The sequence below is a fragment of the Cajanus cajan genome, chromosome 9 (assembly GCF_000230855.2).
Source record: "Cajanus cajan strain Asha chromosome 9, NIPB_CcT2T_4, whole genome shotgun sequence".
NCBI lineage: Eukaryota > Viridiplantae > Streptophyta > Magnoliopsida > Fabales > Fabaceae > Cajanus > Cajanus cajan.
In genome coordinates, this window is record NC_138525.1 from 392,424 (window position 1) to 405,717 (window position 13,294).

The 13,294-nt window shown below is 30.8% G+C and overlaps 1 protein-coding gene across 2 annotated transcripts; it reads left to right on the forward strand.

Annotated features, from left to right (window-relative positions):
- Positions 1-5,811: 5,811 nt before the first annotated feature.
- Positions 5,812-8,702, forward strand: LOC109819278 (putative serine/threonine-protein kinase PIX13). 2 transcript variants are annotated; one of them, XM_083063413.1, is made up of 7 exons: positions 5,812-5,826; positions 5,948-6,172; positions 6,259-6,629; positions 7,218-7,353; positions 7,468-7,607; positions 7,863-7,986; positions 8,103-8,702. In XM_083063413.1, exons 2-7 carry the CDS (start codon positions 6,106-6,108, stop codon positions 8,504-8,506), a joined length of 1,242 nt encoding a protein of 413 aa, XP_082919539.1. In that variant the 5' UTR covers positions 5,812-5,826; positions 5,948-6,105; the 3' UTR covers positions 8,507-8,702. The 2 variants fall into 2 exon arrangements, with proteins under 2 accessions (XP_082919539.1, XP_020240543.1); XM_020384954.3 differs by lacking the exon at positions 5,812-5,826 and having other exon boundaries at positions 5,901-6,172.
- Positions 8,703-13,294: the final 4,592 nt, after the last annotated feature.

Consider the following 13,294-nt stretch of genomic DNA (forward strand, 5'->3'; position numbering starts at 1 on the left):
ATAATCAAAGTTTAGTTTCTATGATAGTTGATGAAATATTACACACTTGGAATATTATCTAATTCAACTTAAATAACTCGACATACTTTATTTAAAAAATTTACAACATGATTCTTTCAACTGTAATCAACTTAAATCATCATCATATATCAACATGTTGGGAATTATATTTAATTACCATCAACTTACATCAACAAAAATAAGTAAAAGAATAAATATCATGTAAGTCCCTAAAATTGCTCAGCCAAATTAATTTGATCCAATCAATTTGACTTCAAAATGGTCTCTATTTTATTTTCACCTAGCCATAAAAATTTGGCTCAACCAATTTGACTTCAAAATGGCCTCTACCTCAACTTTGCTTAATCATAAAAAATTGACCCAAGCAATTTGACTTGAAACACTATTCAAGTGAATTTATTCAAATTTAGTCTGGCCAAGGAAATTTGGCTTAGCCATTTCAACCTTTAGGTGAATATGTCCAAATGTTGTTTGGCCAAAGAAATTTGGCCTAGTCAAATTGGTTTCAAAATGGTCTCTGCACCCAATTTTGCCTATCCAAACTTGCCCAACAAAATTATGGTAATCCCTCGTACAACTTCACCATTTTTTAACCTCCTACATCAGCAACTCATCTACAGATTCAATAATTGAAATTAAAACTATGAAAATGATTTAAAACAACTTAGATAACATAAATCTAACCTTGGACTCAACATACAAAATAATTACGTAAAGAAATCATCAATTTTGGGTTTTGGTTCATCAACCCCAAAACCTCAACTTCACCATCTTCAACAATTACCTCAAAAACAACAAATTAAACAATCGATGGGCAAATCATTAACAAATACAACAAGAAACAATTTCAAAGAATCAAACAACAAGATTTTTTTACCGCAATTGCTCTAAAACTCAAAGAAAGGAAAAAAGATTAGCGAAGAACGAAACTCTTTAAGAACTCGTTGTACGGCAACTTCAACCACTAATTCTCAACTTCTCATTTTCGAATCTCAACTCAACTAGCACAACATTGCTCAAAGGGAGGAATTGAAACGGTCCTATGAAGTCAAAAAAGAAGAAAATAACTATTTTGGTTCTATCGCCTTTCTTTTCAAAACTTCCCTCTAAAACTTTAAGAAATTATGAAGTCTTTAGAGAACCTTATATATTTCTCACAAACTTGAACTTGGTCAATCCTGACCTTAACAAAAAACAACATCAAATGATTAATCTCTCAAGAATTTTCTTAATCCTTAGAGTTTAAAAATACCAAAACAACACATCATCGTAAATAAATTAAATATTAAAATTTAAAATAAATAAACAACTCACAAAACAATGTTACAAAAAGAAAAAAAAAATTAAAATAATTATTTTATGTAAAAGAAAACTACTTCTTTAAATATTTTGACTAAATTTAAAAAATCAAAATATCAAAATTAATTTTACATATTGTTGAACGAAAAGTCATTTCAAAAAATCAAATTAGCCTTAAGATATATATACCTAAGTTATCATTAACTCTTTTAGTATTCCATTCAAATTTTAATAAAAATATTTTTCATTGATTGTTTCATTTGCAATAATTATTAACAAAAGTCATGGTCAACTTTTTAAAGCACCTTGGAGTATCTTCTGAAATCATTTTTTATGGTTAACTGTATATAGCAATTTCAAGAATTACGTCAAAAAGTAAATTAAAATTTTTAATTACTCATAATAAAAATGAAGATTCAAATGTGTTCTAATATTATTTACAAAGATATTTCAATAATTTATGACAAGTTAGTGTATATTTATTTTTAATGTTATTTTTTTAGCTTAATCTTAATATTTTATACTTTATATATTATTATTATTATTATTATCAAATTTTAATTATATAATCAATTTAAATATCATATCATCTAATTTACCGAAACAAACAGTGTATCTCACGGTTATCGAATTTTGTTTTACATAATTTCCAAATGAATGTCACTTGCCTTTATTTTCATCTCTTAGTGAAAAACTAACCTTCTAATGGCTTGGTCTTTCTACATGACATGCAATTATGTTGTATTATTTTGTCTTTTAGTGAAAAGTTAGAACTTCACTAGCGTTTTGACTCTAATATAACTCTAATATATAAGTTTAAATCACAAATATTCTCAATTATTAAATACAACAATGATGAAAAAAAATACGCTACTGTTTTTTATTTAACAATTAAAGTGTTAAAGTTCTTATTTTAACTTGTATATTGGGGTGAAAACCTTGTACCTAAAGCTGGAATTTGGCTTTTAAAATAATAAATATTCTCAAATACTAAATACAATGATTCAAAAGAAATATAATATTATTTATTTATTAAGGTGTTGAAGTTTTGGTTTTAACTTGTATATTATGGTGATAACGTTAATCTAGTTATAATTTTTCACTGAAATATTAAAAAAAAAGTACAACGAAATAGTAGCAATATAAAAATTACTAGTGAAAAACTTATCAAATTAATCAAACAAAATTGATGTAAAATGTTGCGTTTAAAAATACACTTAAAGACAAAAATATCTTAGTGCAACAGTGATAATGGACAGTGTTTAAATATTAAAATCAAAGAATTAGGTTAAAGCAATTATTAAGATGATTGCGATTTTTAATAATTTAAAAGAATATAAATTTGATTTGTAAGAAAATAATTAAAGTAGAAAATAAAATGATTGAAATTCAAATATTAGAAATCTTGTTACTTATTGTTTCCGATCCCTCAAGATAAATTTCATGAAATATAAAAATACTGTCACCGATGTACTTAAAAAATTACTGACAACCATTTGTTTTTAGAAAGTCACTAGACTTTATTTTAAGAAAACCTTAAATTGATCGTAAGAAATTTATCTGAAAAGCAAAGTATAAAAATGCAAAAGTGAGTTAATAAATTAATTCAATTGAGAATTAAGAAAATAGTTTGATCACGCGAATTTTCAAAATTAAATTATTTTAGAATTTTTTTTAATCAAAAGAGTTTGATCATACACTTTCAATTAACTAGGATAAGAATTGAAAATACTAAAATAATATGACAATTAACTAAAAAAAATGAATTCATTCAATTTGGAGGTTCACAAAGAACAATTACATCACAACCGTATAATAGGGGAAAAAGAAAAAATATATAAAAACTAAAACTAAAAACTAAATATCATAGTTTGGACATCCTTATTTATAGTAAAAAAATTAGGGTAAACTTTTAAGTACAATCGTACATCTCATAAAACATGATTGTGCTTATGAGTAAGCACGACCATGCTTTATTAGTGGCAGGAGTGTGCTTGTTGTTCAGGAGCTCTAAGGGGAGCACAATCATGCATGTTGGCAAGCAAGATCGTGCTTTATAACACGTGCATTTGGATGTACTTTCACTTGAAACATGATTGTACATCAAATAAGCACAATCATACATGACTTCAAAGTTTAGAATTGCTCCATTTTAGTCCTTAAGTTTATAGATTTAATTTCTTTAAATATTTATCGTGTTTATTATACACTTAATAAGAAAATTTACCATACACTTAATATTAAATTATGCCAAAATAGTCATAAATAATATATTATTATACAGTATTTTGAGGGCCTAACGGTAACTAATATATGCCTATTTAGGTAGTGATTTGTGATTGCACTAAATTGATAAATACTTTTAAATATAGTATCATTTTAGTAAATACTTTTAAAAGGTATCTAATTTGGTCAATTTGCTTAAATCCATTTGCATAAATTAATAAAGTGTTTTGTAGTATAAAGAGATTTGAACCACTATTGGTTTTTGCCAAGAAATGTATAAGCAATTGTTCTTTTGAAAAATTAGATAAAAAATGTGTGTTTTTTAATATTATTATTTAGCTTTTTGCTTAAGGGAATCATTATGTAAAGATATTATATAAAAGATTGTTTCAAAATATTTTACCACTTTAATATGTTCAATTAGAGTGTCATTGGTCCATTCATGGTCACTTTGTGTAACATCATTTTTTTTTTCAAAAATGACTTAAAAGTGGAGTCAAAATTGCATGTGTCAATAATAATGCCGCATGTGATTCCGGTGACACTTATTCTAAATAATTATAAACAAGTTTCATTATTTTCTAGTGAGGATCAAATTTTTCTAATAATGGGTGTCGCTATCTCCGATGGAGAACTAGATTTTGTATTTTTTTTCTTGTGGATACTGTTGCTACCCTAATGGGATTTTTTTTAATTAAGGTTCTATTATTATCGATGGGGGAATTAGTTATTTTTTTTTAATGTTATTTAAGTGTCGCTGCTCCCATTGAGATCAATTCTTTTTAATATACGGTCACTACTCCCATTGGGAGATCAAATTTGAAGTAGTAATTTTGTTTGTTTCCTAAAAAAAAGTGACTTCTATATTATCTTCTATTTTTTACGAAAGAAAAATCAACAACGGTTCTAGAAGAATTATAAAAGAACTTCATTATTGATATCCAATTTATTGTCAAAAAGATGATTGTGTTGATTATATTTTAGTTCAACTCATGAACGATAATGATGTAGCTTACATGTTTTATGTATATACAAAATTTTATAAAGCACGTCCGATTAAATTATATGTTAAGATTGAAAGAAGTGCAAAGTATATTTTATGATGTTTGCATCAATCACGCACTCTTAATGAAATTATTGTTTGTTTACATGATGAAAGTATGTACAATGGTAATTTATCAATTAATTTAGGTGATTCATAATGTTAATGTTTGTTGAATAATAATTAAAATATTATTATATTTATCTATGTTTTTTATTTTTTTTTAAATTGACCCCTATTGAGTTAACGACACTTGAATAACATTAAAAAAAAAAGTTAATCCGCATTAAAGATAGAGGAACCTTAATTTAAAAAAAAAATTGATCCCCATTAGAGTAGTAACACTAGCTACAAAAAAAATAATACAAAACCTAGTTCCTTATTAGAAGTAGCGACATCCATTATTAAAAAAAATATCTTTACTTAAGAGTAATATCACTTGTTTATAATTACTTATAACAAGTGTCACCTGAGTCACGTGTATAATTATTATTGACGCATATGAGTCTAACTTCATTTTCAAATCATTTTTGAAAAAATAATATCATAACACAAGGTGATATTAAGTTCATTATCGATATCCCTGTTACTCACATGAAAGTGATAATTGTTTTTTAAAAACAATTCTCTTTGTATAATATATTGACCCTCTTTAGATAAAAAGTTATTATTATTTAGGTATGGAAGTTTTGACTTTGGATCGAGCTTAATTCACTTACATCTTTAGTTTAAAAATTAGGATAAAATAATTTATTATGAAAGAAGTTTTTTATTCTCATTTTCATCCGCTACAAGATTAGAAGAGTTATACCCTGTGAATCGATAATATTTTACAGAAATTATATTATATTTGTACATAAATTTTATATTAATCATATAAATACAATAAAGAAATAGATAAGTAGAAAAGATAGAGAATGACTTCACTATAACCTGGTTTATAATTATTCTTCTTCTTTGTATTAGTATAATTTTGATACAAGTGTAGTTAACGTAAGTTATGAAGTTCATGTGTGAGTGGTGGAATAAACATAAACTTGTTGTGAACTGAGAAGAGATATAGAAATTGAGCGGCAATATAATAATAATATTCTGTAATTGGTGGTCTATGTTTTTATTCAACGAAAGAGTGAGAGACGTGTTGTTTGAACTTTGAATAGAATTTTTGGTGTGATTTGACTGAAATCGTGGTCGTCTCCCCATCACACGGCAGGAAAGTTGACTTAGAGAATGGTAAGGTAAGGCTGGCAGCAATTACCTGCGAAGGGGTGACTGACTTGGTCCATGTGACTTATATGTCAATACCATAACAATTATTAAATCATCCTCGCATTAAAGTTTTGCCTTTTCCTGTACCAGATGCATATCCTATAGGCCAAACCAAAGCTAATTTCAATTATTGACGCCAAAGCAAAAGGAAAGAATACTGGGGCATGCGTTGAAGAAGCAAGAGTTAATGGTTTGCTTTCATCCATCGGAGCCACACAACTGAAAAATTATTCTTTCTGCACCTTACAATGGGAAATTGCTGGGGTTCTCGACCTCACAACCCAACCCCAACAACCACCGGTAACCTTAGTACAGGTTTCTTCTTTGCTCTCAAACTCAATTCATTTCATTTATCCTTTTTTTGTTCTTGTTCCTAATCTTGTATTATGATGACTATGCAGCTACACCGGGGACATCTCAGTCCATCAGCAGCAGCAGCTATACTACTACTACAACAACTACAACCACCACTACTTCTTCTGGAAGTGGGAACAGCTCCATAAATAGCAAGTTCTCCGTGTCCAGCGGTGTTCAACCTTATTCAAATGGACAGATCTTACCTACCTCTAATTTGAGGGTCTTCACTTTTGCGGAGTTGAGGGCTGCAACTAGGAATTTCAGGGCTGATACAGTGCTTGGGGAGGGAGGGTTTGGAAAAGTTTTCAAGGGTTGGCTTGAAGACAAGACCTCGTCAAAGGCTGGGGGAAGTGGAGCAGTCATAGCCGTCAAAAAATTGAACTCCGAAAGCGTACAAGGAGTTGAGGAGTGGCAGGTATGTAACCCTACATCAAACCCCTTTTACTTTTCTCCTATTTATCTTATACACTACTAGGTACTAGCACGTTGGATAATGCAGATTGAGAGGCAACACAGATGGGAACAGTAAATAAATTGACAATTGCCTGCCGTACCATAACTTCTTATCTTATGCACTATCTATTTGTTAATGTACTCCAGAAGTGAAAAGTTTTATGCATCTACTGCTTGCACTGAAAACTTTTTTCGTAGTTTCACCTTCACCGCAGATTCCATGCTCCATTTGGTACTAGAATTAGATATGTGAAAGTTAAATAATCACCGTGTTCATACAACCTGCATTCCCTTTGAGGATAAAGGCAAAGTGTAGCAGAGTGACAACTAATTGCATTACTAAACAAAACACTAAGAGTGAGAACCCTTGCTTTACTATGTAATATATACTGTAATTGTAATAAGAGTGAGATGAGAATCCTTGCTTTATTATAAAACTGAAGGCATTGGTTTCTGGCCTCAGTTCATGTTTTGTTACTTCTTTCATCAATATACGTAATCATAGACTTATAAGTTGCTATTAAACTAATGGTTCATTCATGTGGTGCAGTCCGAAGTACATTTTCTAGGACGCCTTTCTCATCCTAATCTTGTTAAGCTGTTGGGATACTGTTTTGAGGACCCAGAGCTTCTTCTTGTCTATGAATTTATGCAAAAGGGCAGTTTGGAAAACCATCTATTTGGAAGTGAGTACTTAATTAAATACCACCGTCTTGGCAGTGTATGATAGTTCAAACATGAAATATAATAGCAAAATAAATGTATCTTTCCAACCATAAGCTACATTATTTTAATTTTAGGGGGCTCTGCTGTTCAACCACTTCCTTGGGACATCAGGCTTAAGATAGCAATTGGAGCAGCTCGTGGCCTTGCATTCTTGCACACATCCGAGAAAGTAATTTACAGAGACTTCAAGGCCTCCAATATATTGCTTGATGGGGTGAGTTCTGCAACACCCAAAAGTATCTTCTTAGCAAAATAAGCATACAAACCATATATTTCCTGTTACCATGTTATCAACATTATGACAAATTAAAATGAATGATTTACCTGTTTTTTACCATCAATATCAGAAATCGTTTTAGTTTCCTTACAAATGTGGGTTATCCTTCTTTCTTCCTGAGCCATGAATTCTAACAAGTTTAGTATGTTCTATTGGGTGCACAACTAAACTACCTTCTCTGTTATGCTACAGTCTTATAATGCAAAGATATCAGACTTTGGCTTGGCAAAATTGGGTCCTTCAGCTAGTCAATCGCACGTGACCACAAGGGTGATGGGCACATACGGTTATGCAGCTCCTGAGTATGTGGCCACAGGTAATGTCTCGCTGTTCTAATTTTAGTGCATAGAACTTATAAGCTATGTTTAGTCAGGTTCAAGTATTTGATTATTAAAGTAGTGCACCTTGAAATGTTGTTGGTTTCTTATGCAGGGCATCTATATGTAAAGAGTGATGTATATGGGTTTGGAGTGGTTTTGGTGGAGATACTAACAGGGCTACGAGCACTTGATCCCAACCGTCCAAGTGGGCAACATAATCTAACAGAGTGGGTCAAACCATACCTGTATGAGAGAAGAAAATTGAAGAGCATTATGGATTCTCGTTTGGAAGGGAAATTTCCATCGAAAGCAGCATTTCGTATAGCTCAGCTTGCTTTGAAATGTATTGCATCTGAGCCCAAACAGCGGCCATCAATGAAGGAAGTTTTGGAGAGTTTGGAGCGAATTCAAACTGCGAATGAGAAACCTGCAGAGCCTAAATTCCGCTCCACTAATACTCGTCAAGCTCACCAGGCTGTGCACCATCGTTCTCCTCTTCAGGACAGTAGTTACTAGTAGTTTAGTTTGTCTTGAGAAAACTAATCCAGCTTAATTATGAATGCCATGGTAGAGAGCCCCTTGGTTGTGTTATTTGTCTCTCCATTCAAGAGTTTGCTAGTTGTTCATTATGTATTTCTTGGAGTCAAAGATTTGTACGGTAAATCATATATTAATACTATAAAGTGTAAATGTTATCATGTGTTTTGATTGAGAGGTCTCTAGTCCAACATTATCAGAAAAGTGTTTGCATTAAATTGACAAGTCTATATCATGATACGATATGATTGTTTACAAACATGTACATGTACCGGTGAGAGAAAGAAGAGTCCACAAAAGATTAGTTTTAAAACCTGGGTTTAAACTTAATTCAGCTTAACAAAATTGACTTGTAGCATTCACTTGTATAATAGATATTGGTCATACGTTACATCAGCAGCTTTGAGTATGCACAATGTACCGGATTCGTGATTGTAGTATAACTTTTAGTGGGAGTCTGATTCTGTGTGAGGACCATTTTTGTTTCAACTTTGGCACTACCAAGTCGTGGATGCACACTAAAAATAAAACACATTATTTTGCCCTCCCCCTATGTTGTTGCTACCGAACGCAGTGTTAGGATCTCTGATATATATATATATATATATATATATATATATATATATATATATATATATATATATATATATATATATATATATATATATATATTTGTTTTTGTGCGATGGAAACAAAAAAAAAATCCACCAAAATGGATTCGGAGACAGCATAAATCCTAATGCTGCCGGATTCCTGTACATACGCATGTAATAGTGCGTGTGTTAGTGATTTTTTTTAGTCTTTTATTTAATAATTAACATATAATAATATAATATACCTTCAGTCTTATCTTTAATATAATTAACTTGTGTATCTTTAAAAAGGAAAATGTAATGTTCTAAACCTGCTTTTTCTCCTTCTCCCCTTCACTTACATCCTTTTCTGAAAATTCTTAGACACTCTTCCACTCTTATTCTAGGTGCTGAGCCATTGTAGAAGAAGGAGGTCCAAGCTCCCGAGGGTGAAGTTGTAGTTTCGTCCCCTGCCTTCTCTATGTTTCTCTTCGTTCCTCGGAGATTTCAAATTTTCAGGTTAGGGAAGCTCACCATTTTATTGTTTGAATCAATAAGTTGATTTTCTGATGAAGTATGAGTTGTGTGTGTGGGTGTGTAAGTGGATTTGAGTTGAAAGAATTGAAGTAGAAATGGGGTTTTTGAGTTGAAATAGAAAATAGAGGATTTGAGTTAAATCTATGGTTGCATGTTGCTATTCTCAGTTGTTTAGTTGTTGTATGTTGTTATAAAATGCTTGGGGATTGGTTGTATGTGTTGGACCTTCTGAAAACGGAGGTATTTGATGAAAATGCAAGTTATTTGGGTTGATCTTTGAACTTGCACCGGACGTGCCTTCATGGCGTCGGGCGAGCATTCAATAGAGACCCAAATATCATGATCACGTTGGGCGTGAAGTTGGTCGCGCTCGACATGAAGTGGAATTGGGACCTCTAGTTGAATGGCACTAGATGTGGAAGAGGCTGCGTTGGGCGCGATATCAGTAAAGTTGAAGTGTGAGTCTCTGTTGAGATCACGTCGGGCACGAAGAAGTAAGTGTTGGACGCGATCCTAGTAGAGAGCCACACTCTCTTAAGCGCTGAGCGCAGGAAGTCCTGTGCTGGGCATGAATGAGACAAAGAGTCTCGGGTTGAATTACGTCGAGTTTAAAGATAATTGTGTCGAACGCAATTTAGAAGTTGAGCCTTTGACTTTGAGGTACCGGGTGTAGGAGGAGTTGCGCCGGGCACATAAGCACCAAGAGACACTTTGTGTCTCTAGCGTTGGGTGCGGGCTGGGCAGCGCTGGACGAGTATCACATGATCTAGTCTAGTACTACTACATGTGTGTGTTGTCTTTTGTTGACTTTTAAATGATGAGCATGAGTTGTATAGTTGTTGGTTAAGGTTGTTTACATGTTGTTTAATGTTAATGATGTTATATTAAGGTGTTGTATTGAAGTTGATGATGTTATAATGATGTTGAGATGTGTAAGTTGTAAGTTGTTTATGTTCTAAAGTTGTTTGAAAGTTGTTAAGTTGTATAAAATTGATTAAAATTGTAAAGTTGTTTTAAAGTTGTTAAGTTATTTTTTAAAGTTGATACCATGATGACTATAGTTGTAAAGTTGTTAAGTTGATGACGTATGGTTGATGATATGTCTTATGTTGAGATACATAATATTAAGGTGAAAGTTGAAAGTTGTTTTAAAGTTGAACCCCTTAGTACTATGTGGGCAACATGGAAGTAGTCGATCCATGTTATGGTTGAATGACCAAAGTGAGTAAGGTATCTAGTTAGAGATGTAGTTTTTGACTAGATACTGAGGATGCATGGTACTTGGAGGGCATTGGGTGGACTAACTCCACATGTGGATTGGTGATGCAAGCCAAGGTCGTGGTACGCTCATACTCGAATTCTTCTGCCTCGACAGTAGTACTAGACCTCCGAGTCTAAGTGACATACCTGAGCAATCAACTATTGTTGTCTATACTTGGTTCTCTTCAGAGTTCCTAATGTTGTCCTATACCTAATCTGGTTGAGATAGGTCAAAAGTTGGATTCTGTAGGGTTTATGCCACCTAGACTGCTCAACCTCAGTTGTTGGAAGTCTCCTAAGTTGTATAAGTGTGATGACGCACTAGTTGATATTGCATATGTTGTTGTATGTTTTGTGTCTTCTAAAGTTGAATGATTGCATTATATATTGTTGCTTATTTTATGATGATGTTGTTTTATGATGATTGTTGTTGTGAGTTTACCCTAACTGTTTTCCTTGTGGTGAAAACTACTATAACCATATTTTGTATGCGAGCAAAGCAGGAGTAGGTAGTGTGAGATGATGACAAATATTCTTTTTAGTTGAGACTCAGCAAAGAAGTGAAGCTGTGTTACTCCTGCTTTGCTTTTTAGTTGAGACTCAGCAAAGAAGTGAAGCTGTGTTACTTTGTAGTGGATTGGTAGTGGTTGACTACGTGGTTGATGTTGTATAGGAGATCATGTCATACTTCGGTTATATATATATATATATATATATATATATATATTATGTGACATTTTAGTTGTGTATTCTCATTTTATATATAATTGTTAAGTAATGATATTTTATTTTATGCATGTATTTGTGTACTATAGATTGTGAGACTTGACGGGTTATTACAAAAGAAATGTGATAAAATATATTATTTTATTAATAATGAGGGTCTTATTTTATTAGATAAAAAATTTAGAAATATAAAAATTTTGAAATTATAGAGGAAATAAGGAAAAATTATTTACACGAAGGTACATATTTTGTATGTTTGTTAATTTGATATAGACACAATTATATTTTTTATCTCTATTTTTGTCAAACCTAATTTTGATAGACCAAATTATACTTTTAATTTTTATTTTTGTCAATTTGTAATTTTGGTCTCTATTTTAAAATAGGAACATTTAATTTAGTCCCTCACGTAACTTAAATGGTATTAGGCCATATAAGAATGTCAAAATTTAATGATTAACAAACATCAAATTAACGATAGTACCAAAATTTTGTATTTTTAAAAATAAGAGACTAAATGTTTCGTTAAAAATAGAGGCACTAAAATTGCAGATTGACAAGAATAAAAGATTAAAAGTGCAATTTAAGTTTTAATAAAGTGTTTTTTTTAAAAGTATTTGATTTTTTTTTGTAACCATATTATTTATACGAAATATCTATCATCGAAAACAGTGACTCTTTGTCGGGATTGTAAGCGCATACGAGGTGTATATTTTTCTTCCTACATAATTTATTAAAAAAAAAACCTTGGTATAATGTGTTAAAAACCTAAATTTTGAATTCAAATTGAAAATGACAAAAATTATGTAATAAATTTTTTATTACTTTTTTTTTGCGCGCTTAAGATACAAAATAGTAAAGATTTTGTGTGTGTATATCAATAAGAGTGAACTTTACCACATATTTTTTTTATATATAGACTAAAAATCAAATTTTCCTATATATTTAAGAGATAAAGTTATTTATTAATCATAATATATTTTATTAGTATTTATGAGTAATGAAACAAATGAGGATATGAATTTTTTTCTTTCTATTAGTCGCACCTTAAGGGTAAAAATTCAGTTAAAAAAATCAAATTATGACAATTTAAGACAGTAAAAATTTCAAATATATATAGTAATTTCTATTATAATAATCTAAATTATTATTCAATTTATAAGTAAAATAAATAAATTAGTAAAATAAATCATCATTAAAGCATTGTTAGAGATTTTTTTAATTAGATTAATGTTGTTTAGGAGTTTAAGAAAGTTTAATCAGATTTAGTAGTAATTATTAAATATTAAATGAAATAGTTGAGATCATAGATCAATTACTAGGTATGACGTGCAGAACAACAAAAGAATCATAGAAAAAGTTAAAAGTTTATAATTCTTCAGCCATTTGGTTTGTTAAATAAAAAAGGATGTAATAATTTTTGTAAGCTATATAAATAAATAAATAAATAAGTAATCCGCCCGTACTTGAAAAAAATGGAAATGTTTTACTCAAATAATACTATTTTAAAAAATATTTACCCAAATAACAACTGTGCAGATTTATTTTCCAGACTAACACTATTTATTGTTCACGTTCCAGAACGGACCGTTCTGATTCCAGAATGGGCCGTTCCAGATGAAAAAATAACACATGACGAATGGATCAGAACGGGCCATTCTGGATTCAAAAA